This window comes from Rhinoderma darwinii, chromosome 5 (assembly GCF_050947455.1).
Source record: "Rhinoderma darwinii isolate aRhiDar2 chromosome 5, aRhiDar2.hap1, whole genome shotgun sequence".
Lineage (NCBI taxonomy): Eukaryota > Metazoa > Chordata > Amphibia > Anura > Rhinodermatidae > Rhinoderma > Rhinoderma darwinii.
This window is the reverse complement of record NC_134691.1, coordinates 346,085,112-346,104,193: the sequence shown is the minus strand read 5'-3', so window position 1 is coordinate 346,104,193 and position 19,082 is coordinate 346,085,112. Positions and strand designations below refer to the sequence as shown.

Here is a 19,082-nt window from a genome sequence, read left to right as displayed (position 1 = left end):
TTGCAGTGAAGAAGCTTCAGGTCAACCAAGAAAGTCCAGCGAGCGCCAGGACCATCTCCTAAAGAGGATTTAGTTGCGGGATCGGTTCAACAGCAGTGCAGAGAGTGCTCAGGAATGGCAGCAGGCAGGTGTCAGTACATCTACAAGCACAGTGAGGTGAAGTATTTTGGAGGCCGGCCTGATGTCAAGAAGGGCAGCAAGAAAGCCACTTCTCTCCAAGAAACACATTAAGAACAGACTGACATTGTGCAGGAAGCACAGGGAATGGACTGCAGGGGACTGGGGTAAAGTTTTTTTCTCTGATGAAGCCCCTTCACACTGTCTGGGACATCTGGAAAAATGATTGTCCAGAGAAGAAAAGGTGAGCGCTACCATGAGTCCTGTTTCATATCAAAAGTAAGGCATCCGGAGACCTTTTTGTGTGGGGGTGATTTCATCCAGGGACTGGGCTCACTCACAATTTTACTGTACCTAAGAACACTTCCATGAATAAAGAATGGGATCTAAACATCCTCCAAGAGCAACTTCCCCCAACAATCCAGGAGTAACTTCCCCCAACCATCCAAGAGCAACTTCCCCCAACAATCCGGGAGCAACTAACCCCCAACCATCCAGGAGCAACTTCCCCCAACCATCCAGGAGCAACTAACCCCCAACCATCCAGGATCAACTTCTCACAACCATCCAGGAGCAACTTCTCACAACCGTCCGGGAGCAACTAACCCCCAACCATCCAGGATCAACTTCCCCCAACCATCCAGGAGCAACTAACCCCCAACCATCCAGGATCAACTTCTCACAACCATCCAGGAGCAACTTCTCCCAACCGTCCGGGAGCAACTTCTCCCAACCATCCAGGAGCAACTTCCCCCAACCATCCGGGAGCAACTTCCCCCAACCATCCAGGAGCAACTTCCCCCAACCATCCAGGAGCAACTTCCCCCAGCCATTCGGGAGCAACTTCCCCCAACCATCCGGGAGCAACTTCCCCCAACCATCCGGGAGCAACTTCCCCCAACCATCCAGGAGCAACTTCTCCAAACCATGCAGGAGCAACTTCTCCAAACCATCCAGGGGCAACTTCCCCCAACCATCCGGGAGCAACTTCTCACAACCATCCGGGAGCAACTTCTCACAACCATCCAGGAGCAACTTCTCACAACCATCCAAGAGCAACTTCTCACAACCATCCAGGAGCAAATACTCCCAGCCATCCAGTAGAAGTATGGTGGTGATAATGCTTTTTCCAGCATGACGGAGCCCATGTCACAAGGCAAAACTGAGAACTAAGTGGTTCAGTGAACAAAATATTGACACTTTGAGTCCACGGCCAGGAAGTTCCACAGATCTCAATCCCACTAAGGCCTCATGCACACTTCCGACACCTTTTTCACGGCCGCTTTTGACGGGTCGGTGAACTCGTTTTAGCGGCCAAGTGGTTTCAGTGTGCACTCCGTGTTTCCGTTTCGTGCGCCGAGCATGGTACTGTCCAGGGTGACAGTACCATGCTCGGCGCACGGAAATAATGTAATAAAAAAAAAAAATCATACTTACATTCCTCCTGTCCGGCCTCCAGCGTTGACGTTCAATCCATGTCGCCTCGGCAGCCAATCACAGGCTGCCGCCGCCTCGGCAGCCAATCAAAGGCTGCCGCGCCCTCGGCAGCCAAATCACAGGCTGCCGCGGTCTCGGCAGCCAATCACAGGCTGCCGCGTCACAAAAGAAGGTCGGACTGGAGGAAGAAGAGGGACTCGTCACCAAGAAAACGACCGGGTACGTATGAAAGGCTTTTTATTTTATTTTTAATCAGCAGCCTCTTTTCTCTATCAGTTATTCATAGAGACAAGTGGCTGCCGATTAGTGTAATATTTTTGTCATGTTTTTCTGCCCGCCCGGCGGTTGCTAGGCAATGGCTCCATCACACACGGACGGCACACGGATGCCTTCCGTGTGCCTTCAGTTTTTTTGACGGCCCCATTGACTTGCATGGGCCTCACAGTCACGGAATCCCGGACCAAAGTAGGACATGCTCTACTTTGGAACGGAAAGGAGCAACGGGACCGTCAAAAAAACTGAGGTGTGCATGGCCCCATTGAAATGAATGGGTTCAGGGTGCTATCTGTGACAAAATCGGATAGCACCCTGAAGGAAAAAACTGAAGTGTACATGAGGCCTAAGAACCTGTGGAAAATCCTCAAAAAGTGGGAGGACAAACAAAACCACAGAAATTGTGATAAACTCCAAGCACTGGTTAGGTAAGAATTGGTCATCAGTCAGGATTAGGCCCAGGAGCTGACATCCAGCATGCCAGGGAGAAGTGCAGAAGAAGGGTCAACACTGCAAATATTAGATCTTTGCATAAACTTGATGTATTTGTCAATAAAACTTATGAGATACTTCTAATTGTACTTCAGTTGCCATAGAAACATCCAAATAAAAAAAATAGAAAAACACCGAAGCAGCAAACTGTGATAACCAAAATGTATGTCAGTCTCAAAACTTTCGGCCAGGACTGTAATCACCTGTCCTACAGTCATCGCCCCACCCCCAGCCGGACATGTCTGATAACAGAGAATAATAGATTGTATTCACCTGTTCTACAGTCATCCTCCCCCAGCCTGACATGTCTGATAACAGAGAACAATAGATTGTATTCACCTGTCCTACAGTCATCCTCCCCCAGCCTGACATGTCCGATAACAAAGAACAATAGATTGTATTCACCTGTCCTACAGTCATCCTCCCCCATTCTGACATGTCTGAAACAGAGAACAAAATATTGTATTCACCTGTCCTACAGTCATCCTCCCCCCAGCCTGACATGTCTGATGAGAGAACAATAAATTGTATTCACCTGTCCTACAGTCATCCTCCCCCAGCCTGACATGTTTGATAACAGAGAACAATATATTGTATTCACCTGTCCTACAGTCATCCTCTCCCAGCCTGACATGTAGAACAATAGATTGTAGTCACCTGTCCTACAGTCATCCTCTCCCAGCCTGACATGTCTGATAACAGAGAACAATAGCTTGTATTCACCTGTCCTACAGTCATCCTCTCCCAGCCTGACATGTCTGATAACAGAGAACAATAGATTGTATTCACCTGTCCTACAGTCCACTTCCCCTAGCCTGACATGTCTGATAACAGAGAACAATAGATTGTATTCACCTGTCCTACAGTCATCCTCCCACAGCCTGACATGTCTGATAACAGAGAACAATAGATTGTATTCTCCTGTCCTACAGTCATCCTCCCCCAGCCTGACATGTCTGATAAGAGAGAACAATAAATTGTATTCACCTGTCCTACAGTCATCCTCTCCCAGCCTGACATGTCTGATAACAGAGAACAATAGATTGTGTTCACCTGTCCTACAGTCATCCTCCCCCAGCCTGACATGTCTGATAACAGAGAACAATAGATTGTATTCACCTGTCCTACAGTCATCCACCCCCCGCCTGACATGTCTGATAACAGAGAACAATAGATTGTATTCACCTGTCCTACAATCATCCTCCCCCAGCCTGACATGTCTGATAACAGAGAACAAAAGATTGTATTCACCTGTCCTACAGTCATCCTCCTCCCAGCCTGACATGTCTGATAACAGAGAACAATAGACTGTATTCACCTGTCCTACAGTCATCCTCCCCCAGCCTGACATGTCTGATAACAGAGAACAATAGATTGTATTCACCTGTCCTACAGTCATCCTCTCCCAGCCTGACATGTAGAACAATAGATTGTAGTCACCTGTCCTACAGTCATCCTCTCCCAGCCTGACATGTCTGATAACAGAGAACAATAGATTGTATTCACCTGTCCTACAGTCCACTTCCCCCAGCCTGACATGTCTGATAACAGAGAACAATAGATTGTATTCACCTGTCCTACAGTCATCCTCCCCCAGCCTGACATGTCTGATAACAGAGAAAAATAGATTGTATTCACCTGTCCTACAGTCATCCTCCCTCCCAGCCTGACATGTCTGATAACAGAGAACAATAGATTGTATTCACCTGTCCTACAGTCATCCTCCCCCAGCCTGACATGTCTGATAACAGAGAACAATAGATTGTATTCTCATGTCCTACAGTCATCCCCCCAGCCTGACATGTCTGATAACAGAGAACAATAGATTGTATTCACCTGTCCTACAGTCATCCTCCCCCAGCCTGACATGTCTGATAACAGAGAACAATAGATTGTATTCACCTGTCCTACAGTCATCCTCCCCCAGCCTGACATGTCTGATAACAGAGAACAATAGCTTGTATTCACCTGTCCTACAGTCATCCTCCCCCAGCCTGACATGTCTGATAACAGAGAACAATAGCTTGTATTCACCTGTCCTACAGTCATCCTCCCCAAGCCTGACATGTCTGATAACAGAGAACAATAGATTGTATTCACCTGTCCTACAGTCATCCTCCCCCAGCCTGACATGTCTGATAACAGAGAACAATAGATTGTATTCACCTGTCCTACAGTCATCCTCCCCCAGCCTGACATGTCTGATAACAGAGAACAATAGATTGTATTCACCTGTCCTACAGTCCACTTCCCCCAGCCTGACATGTCTGATAACAGAGAACAATAGATTGTATTCACCAATCCTACAATCATCCTCCCCCAGCCTGACATGTCGGATAACAGAGAACAATAGATTGTATTCACCTGTCCTACAGTCCACTTCCCCCAGCCTGACATGTCTGATAACAGAGAACAATAGATTGTATTCACCTGTCCTACAGTCATCCTCCCCCAGCCTGACATGTCTGATAACAGATAACAATAGATTGTATTCACCTGTCCTACAGTCATCCTCCCCCAGCCTGACATGTCTGATAACAGAGAACAATAGATTGTATTCACCTGTCCTACAATCATCCTCCCCCAGCCTGACATGTCGGATAACAGAGAACAATAGATTGTATTCACCTGTCCTACAGTCATCCTCCCCCAGCCTGACATGTCTGATAACAGAGAACAATAGCTTGTATTCACCTGTCCTACAGTCATCCTCCCCAAGCCTGACATGTCTGATAACAGAGAACAATAGATTGTATTCACCTGTACTACAGTCATCCTCCCCCAGCCTGACATGTCTGATAACAGAGAACAATAGATTATATTCACCTGTCCTACAGTCATCCTCTCCCCAGCCTGACATGTCTGATAACAGAGAACAATAGATTGTATTCACCTGTCCTACAGTCATCCTCCCCCAGCCTGACATGTCTGATAACAGAGAACAATAGATTGTGTTCACCTGTCCTACAGTCATCCTCTCCCCAGCCTGACATGTCTGATAACAGAGAACAATAGATTGTATTCACCTGTCCTACAGTCATCCTCCCCCAGTCTGACATGTCTGATAACAGAGAACAATAGATTGTATTCACCTGTCCTACAATCATCCTCCCCCAGCCTGACATGTCGGATAACAGAGAACAATAGATTGTATTCACCTGTCCTACAGTCCACTTCCCCCAGCCTGACATGTCTGATAACAGAGAACAATAGATTGTATTCACCTGTCCTACAGTCATCCTCCCCCAGCCTGACATATCTGATAACAGATAACAATAGATTGTATTCACCTGTCCTACAGTCATCCTCCCCCAGCCTGACATGTCTGATAACAGAGAACAATAGATTGTATTCACCTGTCCTACAATCATCCTCCCCCAGCCTGACATGTCGGATAACAGAGAACAATAGATTGTATTCACCTGTCCTACAGTCCACTTCCCCCAGCCTGACATGTCTGATAACAGAGAACAATAGATTGTATTCACCTGTCCTACAGTCATCCTCCCCCAGCCTGATATGTCTGATAACAGAGAACAATAGATTGTATTCACCTGTCCTACAGTCATCCTCCCCCAGCCTGACATGTCTGATAACAAAGAACAATAGATTGTATTCACCTGTCCTACAGTCATCCTCCTCCAGCCTGATATGTCTGATAACAGAGAACAATAGATTGTATTCCCCTGTCCTACAGTCATCCTCCCCCAGCCTGACATGTCTGATAACAGAGAACAATAGATTGTATTCACCTGTCCTACAGTCATCCTCCCCCAGCCTGACATGTCTGATAACAGAGAACAATAGACTGTATTCACCTGTCCTACAGTCATCCTCCCCCAGCCTGACATGTCTGATAACAGAGAACAATAGATTGTATTCACCTGTCCTACAGTCATCCTCTCCCAGCCTGCCATGTCTGATAACAGAGAACAATATATTGTATTCACCTGACCTACAGTCATCCTCCCCCAGCCTGACATGTCTGATAACAGAGAACAATAGATTAAATTCACCTGTCCTACAGTCATCCTCCCCCAGCCTGACATGTCTGATAACAGAGAACAATAGATTGTATTCACCTGTCCTACAATCATCCTCCCCCAGCCTGACATGTCGGATAACAGAGAACAATAGATTGTATTCACCTGTCCTACAGTCCACTTCCCCCAGCCTGACATGTCTGATAACAGAGAACAATAGATTGTATTCACCTGTCCTACAGTCATCCTCCCCCAGCCTGACATATCTGATAACAGATAACAATAGATTGTATTCACCTGTCCTACAGTCATCCTCCCCCAGCCTGACATGTCTGATAACAGAGAACAATAGATTGTATTCACCTGTCCTACAATCATCCTCCCCCAGCCTGACATGTCGGATAACAGAGAACAATAGATTGTATTCACCTGTCCTACAGTCCACTTCCCCCAGCCTGACATGTCTGATAACAGAGAACAATAGATTGTATTCACCTGTCCTACAGTCATCCTCCCCCAGCCTGATATGTCTGATAACAGAGAACAATAGATTGTATTCCCCTGTCCTACAGTCATCCTCCCCCAGCCTGACATGTCTGATAACAGAGAACAATAGATTGTATTCACCTGTCCTACAGTCATCCTCCCCCAGCCTGACATGTCTGAAACAGAGAACAAAAGATTGTATTCACCTGTCCTACAGTCATCCTCCCCCAGCCTGACATGTCTGATAACAGAGAACAATAGACTGTATTCACCTGTCCTACAGTCATCCTCCCCCAGCCTGACATGTCTGATAACAGAGAACAATAGATTGTATTCACCTGTCCTACAGTCATCCTCTCCCAGCCTGCCATGTCTGATAACAGAGAACAATATATTGTATTCACCTGACCTACAGTCATCCTCCCCCAGCCTGACATGTCTGATAACAGAGAACAATAGATTAAATTCACCTGTCCTACAGTCATCCTCCCCCAGCCTGACATGTCTGATAACAGAGAACAATAGATTGTATTCACCTGTCCTACAGTCATCCTCTCCCAGCCTGACATGTCTGATAACAGAGAACAATAGCTTGTATTCACCTGTCCTACAGTCATTCTCTCCCAGCCTGACATGTCTGATACCAGAGAACAATAGATTGTATTCACCTGTCCTACAGTCATCCTCCCCCAGCCTGACATGTCTGATAACAGAGAACAATAGCTTGTATTCAGCTGCAGGGCACATGGAGAGGAAACATTCAGCAGGTTTAATGTCCCTTTAGTCCTATAAATGTGAATGTCCCTGTTTTCGGGAGTGCCCTCGTCAGCGTTGTGGAATTATTAATGATACAGTTTGGGCATGTGTGTGTACGCAGCTCCATGCGGGTGAATGCGCGGGCGCTCCCTTCTCCAGCTGTCACATCTGGACTCCCCCGATCTCAGCTACTAAAAGGAAATGTCAGACACCAGTAGTTGCAGATGCCAGCGGAACGCCAACGTGAAGGCCTGCCACCTGCTGCCCCCTGACACCGTCCCTATAAGAATACAGAGTCCTCTTGTGGCCCACGGAGCCCCATCCTGGCAGCACCGCAGCCTGTCATCCGTCACAGTGACGCCGCAGCGCTCATGTCTAGATACGCCCATTGTAACGCAAATGACTCGTCTGCGCTCCTGTAATAATTGTATAATGTTGTAATAGAAATAGTGTATCACTTCTTCGCCATTTACACCATATCTCTGCTTGCTGTCCGTGCATAGGAACATTTTTGTTTACATCAAGAAGCTAAAACCTATACAGACCTAATACTTCTCACAGCTGAGGGTTGTTACATTGTATCCAGTCCAGACAATGCTTTTTGATGGACTCCAGACTGATTCATTTTACCGGCACTGATACATTGTAACAAACTATCAGCACAGGGGAGAGATTTGTGTTGTTGCTGTTTACCGTGCAAAGGCTTGTCTGGACTGGATGCGATTAAAACAAACCCTCAGCTTTGGCGAGTTCACACAGAGTTTTTTTACAAGTTTTTTGACGCGGAAACCGCATCGGAAAACGGCAGAAAATGCCTCCCATTGATTTTAATGGGAGGCGGAGGCAGTTTTTTCCCGCGAGCGGAAAAACCGTCTCGCGGGAAAAAGGAGGGACAAGCCTTATCTTTGGGCGTTTACGCCTCTGACCTCCCGTTGACATCAATGGAAGGCAGAGAAAGCGTATTTCATGGCGCACTCAATAGCCGCAGGCGAAAAACGCTGCAAACATCGACGTGCAGGCAGAGCAACATGACTCAAAATCCCAAACGGAAAGGGTTGCAGCCTCTGGTGTTCCTATTCATTTGACAGCAAACAGAGGTACTGAAAATAGTACGTTTATTAGAAAGTTGTAGAGATTTTCATTACAGTGATAAAACTTTTGTAACATGAACATGGAAATCCCCTTTAAGCTGTCACGTGACACATCCGGCCCCTCGTCATGCTGTAGAACTACACAGAGGTTCCTTTCAGGAGTCTGGATAAGCTGGGTGACCCCCTGTAGGAGTCGCCCTGGTGGCCATATCAGGGCTTATATTTACAGGGGATTTTATATTTGGGGTCATTGTCTACACTTGACATGTAAGGCTCTGTTCACACGGCCGTAAACGCCAAAAAAATCGGGAGCAGAACGCCTCCAAACATCTGCCCATTGATTTCAATGGGAAAACGGCATTCTGTTCCGACGGAGCGTTTTTCGTGGCGTTTTTTGATGCGGAAAAAAATCGGCCGAGAAAAAGAAGTGCAGGTCACTTGTTGGGACGTTTTTGGAGCCGTTTTCCATCGACTCTATAGAAAAAGCTCCAAAAACGGCCGTAAAAAACGCAGCGAAAATCGCGAGTGGCACAAAAAACGTCTGAAAATCAGGAGCTTTTCTCTTATTTCTCCGTATTTTGAGACGTTTTTGACTCTGCGTGTGAACAGAGCCTGAGACATAATCGTGCGGCTGCTTTCTGTCGCTGCGGTTGATCTGGCGGTTACAGGCCCCGCCCCCTTTACGAGGTTGTGTCGTTGTTGTAAAGATAGCAGAACGCACGCCAATAAATAAGTTCCGTATCCCATAAAACAAAACCAGATGTAAGTTCCAAAGTGGAGAAGCGCGGGAGTCGCAGACCTTTCGGGTATGTTCACACGAGGGCGTCCGTAACGGCTGAAATTACGGGGATGTTTCAGCCTGAAAACATCCCCGTAATTTCAGCCGTACCGGCATGTGCAGGCGCTTGAACGCCGCGTCAATTACAGCCGTAATTAGCGCTGCTATTCATTGGAGTCAATGAATAGCGGCTCCAATTACGCCCCAAGAAGTGACAGGTCACTTCTTCTACGCGGGCGTCTATTTACGCGCCGTCATTTGACAGCGGCGCGTAAATATACGCCTCGTGTGAACAGACAAACGTCTGCCCATTGCTTTCAATGGGCAGATGTTTGTCAGCGCTATTGAGGCGCTATTTTCAGACGTAATTCGGGGCAAAAACGCCCGATTTACGTCCGTAAATAGGCCGTGTGAACATACCCTTCCAGTCACATCTATCGAATGCGACAAACAGCGTAAATTTCCAAGTGTCGTGCGAGTCACCCCACCCCAGGGGACAGAGCGCGGGTCACCCCCCCCCCCCGGGACAGAGTGCGGGTCACCCCCCCCCGGGGACAGAGCGCGGGTCACCCCCCCCCCCCCCGGGACAGAGTGCGGGTCACCCCCCCCCCCCCCGGGACAGAGTGCGGGTCACCCCCCCCCCGGGGACAGAGTGCGGGTCACCCCCCCCCGGGGACAGAGCGCGGGTCACCCCCCCCCGGGGACAGAGCGTGCAGCGGAGCGGCGCCCCCAGGAATAACGCGGATCTCGCTGCTCTGCATTCTGTCACATGTGGCTACTGATCAGAAAGCAACTCATGGAAACCGGAGACCCCCAGGGAATCCCCAGAAACTTCCCATAACAGTCACTGCATGACTCAACATTTACCTCCTAAGGAGCGCAGGACCTCATAAGATCCTCTGCCCAAACACCCCCAAATAAGAGATAGATAGATAGACAGACAGACAGACATGATATAGATAGATAGATAGATAGATAGATAGATAGATAGATAGATAGATAGATAGATAGATAGATAGATAGATAGATAGATAGATAGATAGATAGACAGACAGACAGACATGATATAGATAGATAGACAGACAGACATGATATAGATAGATAGACAGACAGACATGATATAGATAGATAGACAGACAGACAGACAGACACGATATAGATAGATAGATAGATAGATAGATAGACAGACAGACAGACAGACATGATATAGATAGATAGACAGACAGACAGACAGACAGACAGAGAGATAGACAGAGAGATAGACAGAGAGATAGACAGAGAGATAGACAGACAGACAGACAGACAGACAGACAGACAGACAGACAGACAGACAGACAGACAGATAGATAGATAGATATGAGATAGATAGATATGAGATAGATAGATATGAGATAGATAGATATGAGATAGATAGATATGAGATAGATAGATATGAGATAGATAGATATGAGATAGATAGATAGTTCCTGCTGTTGGAGGACATTACTGCCCTGGGGGGGGGGGGGGGGGATAAAATGATTATAAGACCCAGTTCACATTGTGTTATACGTTGCGACACAAGCCTCTGATGGAAGGTGGCGGCATATCCCACCATACTGGTATACAGTGGGATACGTCCCTCAAACTCCTCGGGCAGATCGCTACTTGAAGCACTGAGCCCGGAGAAGCCCCTGATGTCACATAAATGATCAGTGATGTCACTGGCCGGGGACTCCTGTTTCGGGAAAGCTCCTGATGTCACTGGCCATATATGTGATCGGCCAGAACGCTGCGTGACGCTCCTCCCGGGACTCTGGGGAGGCGCCTTACATATATGTTCACCTCTTACTGCTGCCATACAGTCGCATCCACCACCCATAGGCTCCCTTGTTAAAAAAAACGGGATGTAATAATCTGCAGGATATATCACTATGTATCTGTCAGGAGGTAGAGGAGCGATGTTCTGCAGATCTCTAGAGAGGTCAGTGGTGTAATACTCTGCAGGATATATCACTATGTATCTGTCAGGAGGTAGAGGTGCAATGTTCTGCAGATCTGTAGAGAGGACAGTGGTGTAATAATCTGCAGGATATATCACTATGTATCTGTCAGGAGGTAGAGGTGCAATGTTCTGCAGATCTCTAAAGAGGTCAGTGGTGTAATAATCTGCAGAATATATCACTATGTATCTGTCAGGAGGTAGAGGAGCAATGTTCTGCAGATCTGTAGAGAGGTCAGTGGTGTAATAATCTGCAGGATATATCACTATGTATCAGTCAGGAGGTAGAGGAGCAATGTTCTGCAGATCTGTAGAGAGGTTAGTGGTGTAATAATCTGCAGGATATATCACTATGTATCTGTCAGGGGGTGGGGGAGCAATGTTCTGCAGATCTGTAGAGAGGTCAGTGGTGTAATAATCTGCAGGATATATCACTATGTATCTGTCAGGGGGTGGGGGAGCAATGTTCTGCAGATCTGTAGAGAGGTCAGTGGTGTAATAATCTGCAGGATATATCACTATGTATCTGTCAGGGGGTGGGGGAGCAATGTTCTGCAGATCTGTAGAGAGGTCAGTGGTGTAATAATCTGCAGGATATATCACTATGTATCTGTCAGGGGGTGGGGGAGCGATGTTCTGCAGATCTGTAGAGAGGTCAGTGGTGTAATAATCTGCAGGATATATCACTATGTATCAGGAGGTAGAGGAGCAATGTTCTGCAGATCTGTAGAGAGGTCAGTGGTGTAATAATCTGCAGGATATATCACTATGTATCTGTCAGGGGGTGGGGGAGCGATGTTCTGCAGATCTGTAGAGAGGTCAGTGGTGTAATAATCTGCAGGATATATCACTATGTATCTGTCAGGGGGTGGGGGAGCAATGTTCTGCAGATCTGTAGAGAGGTCAGTGGTGTAATAATCTGCAGGATATATCACTATGTATCAGGAGGTAGAGGAGCAATGTTCTGCAGATCTGTAGAGAGGTCAGTGGTGTAATAATCTGCAGGATATATCACTATGTATCTGTCAGGGGGTGGGGGAGCGATGTTCTGCAGATCTGTAGAGAGGTCAGTGGTGTAATAATCTGCAGGATATATCACTATGTATCTGTCAGGGGGTGGGGGAGCGATGTTCTGCAGACTTTGGTGATGCCCTTTAATTGAAGATCTTTCTTTTTCCTCCCTTTATATAAGTGTCGCGTCTCTCGCTCAGGTGTGCGGCGTTGTCGCTGCGTTTTTTCTCCGTACAGCTGCCGTTCATTAGCAGAGAATCCTCTGTGGAGCTGAGAATGTCACGCGTGTCTCGAGGAGCGTTTCTGTGTCGTGTCGCTCACGTGTTCGGAGGCCGCACTGAAGAGCAATAAGTGAGAAGAGAAGAACACGGAGACTTTCCCAGGAACACTTGATATTTTCTTACAGAACAGGATACACCTGCCAAACCTCCCATATCCACAGCGGAGCCACCGGCGCCGAATCATAGGTTAGTGGAGCCCCCTGCTGGCCACAAGGCGGAACTGCGGGGAAAATGCCAGAGTAACAGGTGAGAGCGGAGGATGAGGGTCATAACCCAGCAGCAGGAAACGTGTCCTGGACATGAGGGATTTATGCCCATTCAAAGGTTCGCGACAGAATGTATATATCATCCTATCTCACACAATGTATCACTCCCATCATCCCTGACCCCAGGAGCTCACAATCTAATCTCCCTATCTCACACATTGTATCACTCCCATCATCCCTGACCCCAGGAGCTCACAATCTAATCTCCCTATCTCACACATGTATCACTCCCATCATCCCTGTCCCCAGGAGCTCAAAATCTAATCTCCCTATCGCACACACATTGTATCACTCCCATCATCCCTGACCCCAGGAGCTCACAATCTAATCTCCCTATCTCACACAATGTATCACTCCCATCATCCCTGACCCCAGGAGCTCACAATCTAATCTCCCTATCTCACACACAATGTATCACTCCCATCATCCCTGTCCCCAGGAGCTCACAATCTAATCTCCCTATGTCACACACAATGTATCACTCCCATCATCCCTGTCCCCAGGAGCTCACAATCTAATCTCCCTATCTCACACATTGTATCACTCCCATCATCCCTGTCCCCAGGAGCTCACAATCTAATCTCCATAACTCACATACGATGTATCACTCCCATCATCCCTGATCCCAGGAGCTCACAATCTAATCCTCCAACCTCACACAATGTATCACTAACATCATCCCTGTCCCCAGGAGCTCACAATCTAATCCTTCGATAATACACTATTCCTCATGAAGACACTTATCATTCAGTATTAGGAGATCAGGGGCAGAACATCCAGACCCCTCAGATGTGTCCCCTGATGTGATCATTGTTCGATCAGCAGATCAGGGTCGTCCTTCATTAGACCTTCCCCGGATTGATCCCTACAGGGTTAACCCCTCAACCTCACCGCTGCCGTCACCACAGGATACTCACATACAGAGCCTAGCGGAAGCCATCATCATCATCACTACTATCAACATCATCACTATCACCACCATCATCATCACTATCACCACCACCACCACCATCACTATCACCCTTATTATCAGTATCACCACCATCATCACTATCACCACCATCATCACTATCACCATCATCATCATCACTATCACCATTATTATCACTATCATCATCACTATGACCACCATCATCATTATCACCACCATCATCGCCACCATTATTATCACTATCATCATCATTATCACCACCATCATCACCATTATTATCACTATCACCACCATCATCACTATCACCATTATTATCACTATCACTACCATCATCAAAACTTTCCCTACCATCATCATCACTATCACCACAATCTTTATCACGATCACTACTATCACCATCATCATTACTTTTGCCTTCACCCCCTCCCCCATATCGGATTGTGCTGCGGGACATCTGCAGGAAGGAGCTCAGGCGGCTCCTTACTCTGCGCTGTACATTACATGACAGAAAATAACAGGCGACTCAGGGAAGTTTCTTCTATAAGATTCAATGTGATCAACTCAAGAACCATCCAAGAAAATAATCAGCATCATTATGTATCTGTCAGGAGGTGGAGGGCACAGCACCGAGCACAACACCGAGCACGCAACAGTACAGCACCGAGCACGCAACAGTAGAGCACCGAGCAGAGAACAGCACCGAGCAGAGCACAGCACAGCACAGCACCGAGCAGAGCACAGCACAGCACCGAGCACAGCACAGCACAGCGCCGAGCACAGCACCGAGCAGAGCACAGAGCACAGCACCGAACACGCAACAGTACAGCACCGAGCACAGCACAGCATAGCACCGAGCACAGAGCACAGCACAGAGCACAACACAGCACAGCACCGAGCACGCAACAGTACAGCACCGAGCACAGAGCACAGCACCGAGCCGAGCACAGCACACAGCACGCAACAGTACAACACCGAGCACAACACCGAGCACGCAACAGTACAGCACCGAGCACAACACGGAGTGCACAATAATATAGCACGGAGTACAGCACAGAGTATATAGCACAGCACAGAGTATATAGCGCAGCACAGAGTATATAGCGCAGCACAGAGTATATAGTCCAGCACAGAGTATATAGCACAGCACATAGTATATAGCACAGCACATAGTACATAGTCCAACACAGAGTATATAGCGCAGCACATAGTATATAGTCCAGCACAGAGTATATAGTGCAGCACAGAGTATATAGCGCAGCACAGAGTATATAGCGCAGCACAGAGTATATAGCGCAGCACAGAGAATATAGCGCAGCACATAGTATATAGCCCAGCACAGAGTATATAGCGCAGCACAGAGTATATAGCGCAGGACAGAGTATATAGCGCAGGACAGAGTATATAGCGCAGGACAGAGTATATAGCCCAGCACATAGTATATAGCCCAGCACATAGTATATAGCCCGGCACATAGTATATAGTGCAGCACAGAGTATATAGCCCGGCACAGAGTATATAGCCCGGCACAGGGTATATAGCCCGGCACAGGGTATATAGCCCGGCACAGGGTATATAGCCCGGCACAGGGTATATAGCCCGGCACAGGGTATATAGTCCGGCACAGGGTATATAGTCCGGCACAGGGTATATAGCCCGGCACATGGTATATAGCCCGGCACATGGTATATAGCCCGGCACATGGTATATAACACACTGCTACAGGTTGTAGGAAGCTCCATTGTCCTAAGTGCAGCGGCTGCCGCATGACAGCCGCTCACATATCACAACACCTGCGGAAAGAGGCGCAACAAACCCCAAGAGACCAAAGGACAAGCGACACAGGATCTAATATAAAGGAGATGGGGGGGATCGTGACTGGAACCCCCATCAGCTCTCCCATCCCTCGCCAACCTGCTGCTATTACATTACTGGGGTCCAGGACCCTCACAAGAAGCGGAGACAAGTCCAGACCCAGCAACTTCTCCAAACACCTGCGCCAGGTGAACAACACTAATCCAGGGTGACCGACAGGGATACAAGAGGGACCGACAGAGACACAAGAGGGACCGACAGAGACACAAGAGGGAACGACAGGGATACAAGAGGGACCGACAGAGACACAAGAGGGACCGACAGAGACACAAGAGGGACCGACAGAGACACAAGAGGGACCGACAGGGATACAAGAGGGACCGACAGGGATACAAGGGGGACCGACAGGGATACAAGTGGGACCGACAGGGACACAAGAGGGACCGACAGGGACACAAGAGGGACCAACAGACACACAAGAGGGACCGACAGAGACACAAGAGGGACCGACAGAGACACAAGAGGGACCGACAGAGACACAAGAGGGACCGACAGAGACACAAGAGGGACCGACAAAGATACAATGTATAAATCTCACCAATCGCAGTGTCACCACCACAGGTATAATGTATTCAGTACACATTCAATGTACCGCAACTCCACCAGAACAGATACAATGTACCGCAACTTCACCAGAACAGATGCAGTGTACCGCAACTTCACCAGAACAGATGCAGTGTACCGCAACTTCACCAGAACAGATGCAGTGTACCGCAACTTCACCAGAACAGATGCAGTGTACCGCAACTTCAACAGAACAGATACAATGTACCGCAACTTCACCAGAACTGAGCGGATCTCAACTTTCTCTACAATATATCCCTGTGATTCTAGTTCAGATACAATGTATCTCTCTTCACGTCCCGGTGTCCTCAGCTTAGATACAATGTATCTCTCTACAGGTCCCGGTGTCCTCTGCTTAGATACATTGTAGCTCTTTACAGGTCCCGGTGTCCTCAACTTAGATACATTGTAGCTCTCTACAGGTCCCGGTGTCCTCAGCTTAGATACATTGTATCTCTACAGGTCCCGGTGTCCTCAGCTTAGATACATTGTATCTCCACAGATCCTGGTGACACGAGCCCCGGTCATTATAACATTGTGCAGGTTCCTGGAGGTCCAGGGTGTCACCTACCCGAAGTAAGCAGCCGCTGGCCCGCTGGAGAGGAGGACTACTAGTGACAGCCATCCCAGGAAGACCTGTCCATCCAGCATTTTGCTGCGGCTCTGGCGCTGACCATCTCGTTCATGTAGTTTTGTGTTGGAGTTTTGCTGCTGTCGGATCTTCTCTTCTTATAGACTGGGGAGCAGCGAGGCGGAGCTGACACAGCAGAGCCCAGCGAGCAAGACCACCCCCAGCACTACTCCTCCCAGCATCTGCCCGGCCTCCCTCCTGAATCCACGTGCCTGAGACTGACACCTAACCCCTGCACTGCCAGCACCACCTCCACTGCCATTCTACTAGCACCAGCCTTAACCCCTGAACTGCCAGCACCAGCTCCACTGCCATTCTAATAGGACCAACCTTAACCCCTGCACTGCCAGCACCACCTCCACTGCCATTCTACTAGCACCAGCCTTAACCCCTGCACTGCCAGCACCACCTCCACTGCCATTCTACCAGGACCAGCCTTAACCCCTGCACGGCCATTCTACTAGCACCAACCTTAACCCCTGCACTGCCAGCACCAGCTCACTGCCATTCTACTAGCACCAGCCTTAACCCCTGCACTGCCAGCACCAGCTCCACTACCATTCTGCTAGCACCAGCTCACTGCACTACTCACTGCACTGCACTGCCAGCACCAGCTCACTGCCATTCTACTAGAACCAACCTTAACCCCTGCACTGCCAGCACCGCCTCCACTGCCATTCTACTAGGACCAACCTTAACCCCTGCACGGCCAGCACGACCTCCACTGCCATTCTACCAGGACCAAATTTTAACCCCTGCACTGCCAGCACCACCTCCACTGCCATTCTCCTGGGACCAACCTTAACCCCTGCACTGCTAACACCACCTCCACTGCCATTCTACTAGGACCAGCATTAACCCCTGCACTGCCAGCACCACTTCCACTGCCATTCTACTATGATCAACCTTAACCCCTGCATTGCCAGCACCACCAACACCACCACCATCTAGGACCAACTTATACACCTGCACTGCCAGCACCAGCTCCATTGCCATTCTACTAGGACCAACCTTAACCCCTGCACTGCCAACACCACCTCCACTGCCATTCTACAAGGACGAGTATTAACCCCTGCACTACCAGCACCACTTCCACTGCCATTCTGCTGGGACCAGCCTTAACTCCTGCACTACCAGCACCACCTCCACTGCCATTCTACAATGACCAGCCTTAACGCCTGCACTGCCAGCACCACATCCACTGCCATTCTGCTAGGACCAACCTTAACCCCTGGACTGCCAGCACCACCTCCACTGCCATTCTGCCCTGCACTGCCAGCATCACCTCCACTGCCATTCTACTAGTACCAGCCTTAACCCCTGCACTGCCAGAATTACCTCCACTGCCATTCTACTAGGACCAGCCTTAAGCCCTGCACTGCCAGCATCACCTCCACTGCCATTCTACTAGGACCAGCCTTAACCCCTGCAATGCCAGCACCACCTCCACTGCCATTCTAGTAGGACCAGCCTTAACCCCTGCATTGCCAGTACCACCTCCACTGCCATTCTACAAGGACCAGCCTTAACCCCTGCACTGCCAGCACCAGCTTCACTGTCATTCTACTAGGACCAGCCTTAACTCCTGCACTGACAGCACCACCTCCACTGCCATTCTACTAGGACCAGCCTTAACCCCTGCACTGCCAACACCACCTCCACTGCCATTGTACAAGGATCAGCCTTAACTCCTGCACTGCCAACACTACCTCCACTGCCATTCTACTAGGACCAGCATTAACCCCATGCACTGCCAGCACCACCTCCACTGCCATTGTACAAGGATCAGCCTTAACTCCTGCACTGCCAACACCAACTCCACTGCCATTCATCTAGGACCAGCCTTAACCCCTGCACTACCAGCACCACCTCCACTGCCATTCTACTATGATCAACCTTAACCCCTGCATTGCCAGCACCACCACCAATGCCATTCATCTAGGACCAACCTTAACCCCTGCACTGCCAGCACCAGCTCCACTGCCATTCTACTAGGACCAACCTTAACCCCTGCACTGCCAACACCACCTCCACTGCCATTCTACAAGGACGAGTCTTAGCCCCTGCACTACCAGCACCACTTCCACTGCCATTCTACTGGGACCAGCCTTAACTCCTGCACTACCAGCACCACC

At 48.7% G+C, this 19,082-nt stretch overlaps 1 protein-coding gene across 1 annotated transcript in view; it reads right to left on the bottom strand.

Annotated features, from left to right (window-relative positions):
- WNT9A (Wnt family member 9A) overlaps window positions 1-16,993 on the bottom strand; it is a 147,804-nt gene extending 130,811 nt beyond the window's left edge. Inside the window, exon 1 of the mRNA XM_075827920.1 lies at window positions 16,888-16,993. Coding sequence (XP_075684035.1) covers window positions 16,888-16,967 — 80 coding nt within the window. The 5' untranslated portion in view covers window positions 16,968-16,993. The remainder of the gene's footprint in view (window positions 1-16,887) is intronic.
- Window positions 16,994-19,082: the final 2,089 nt, after the last annotated feature.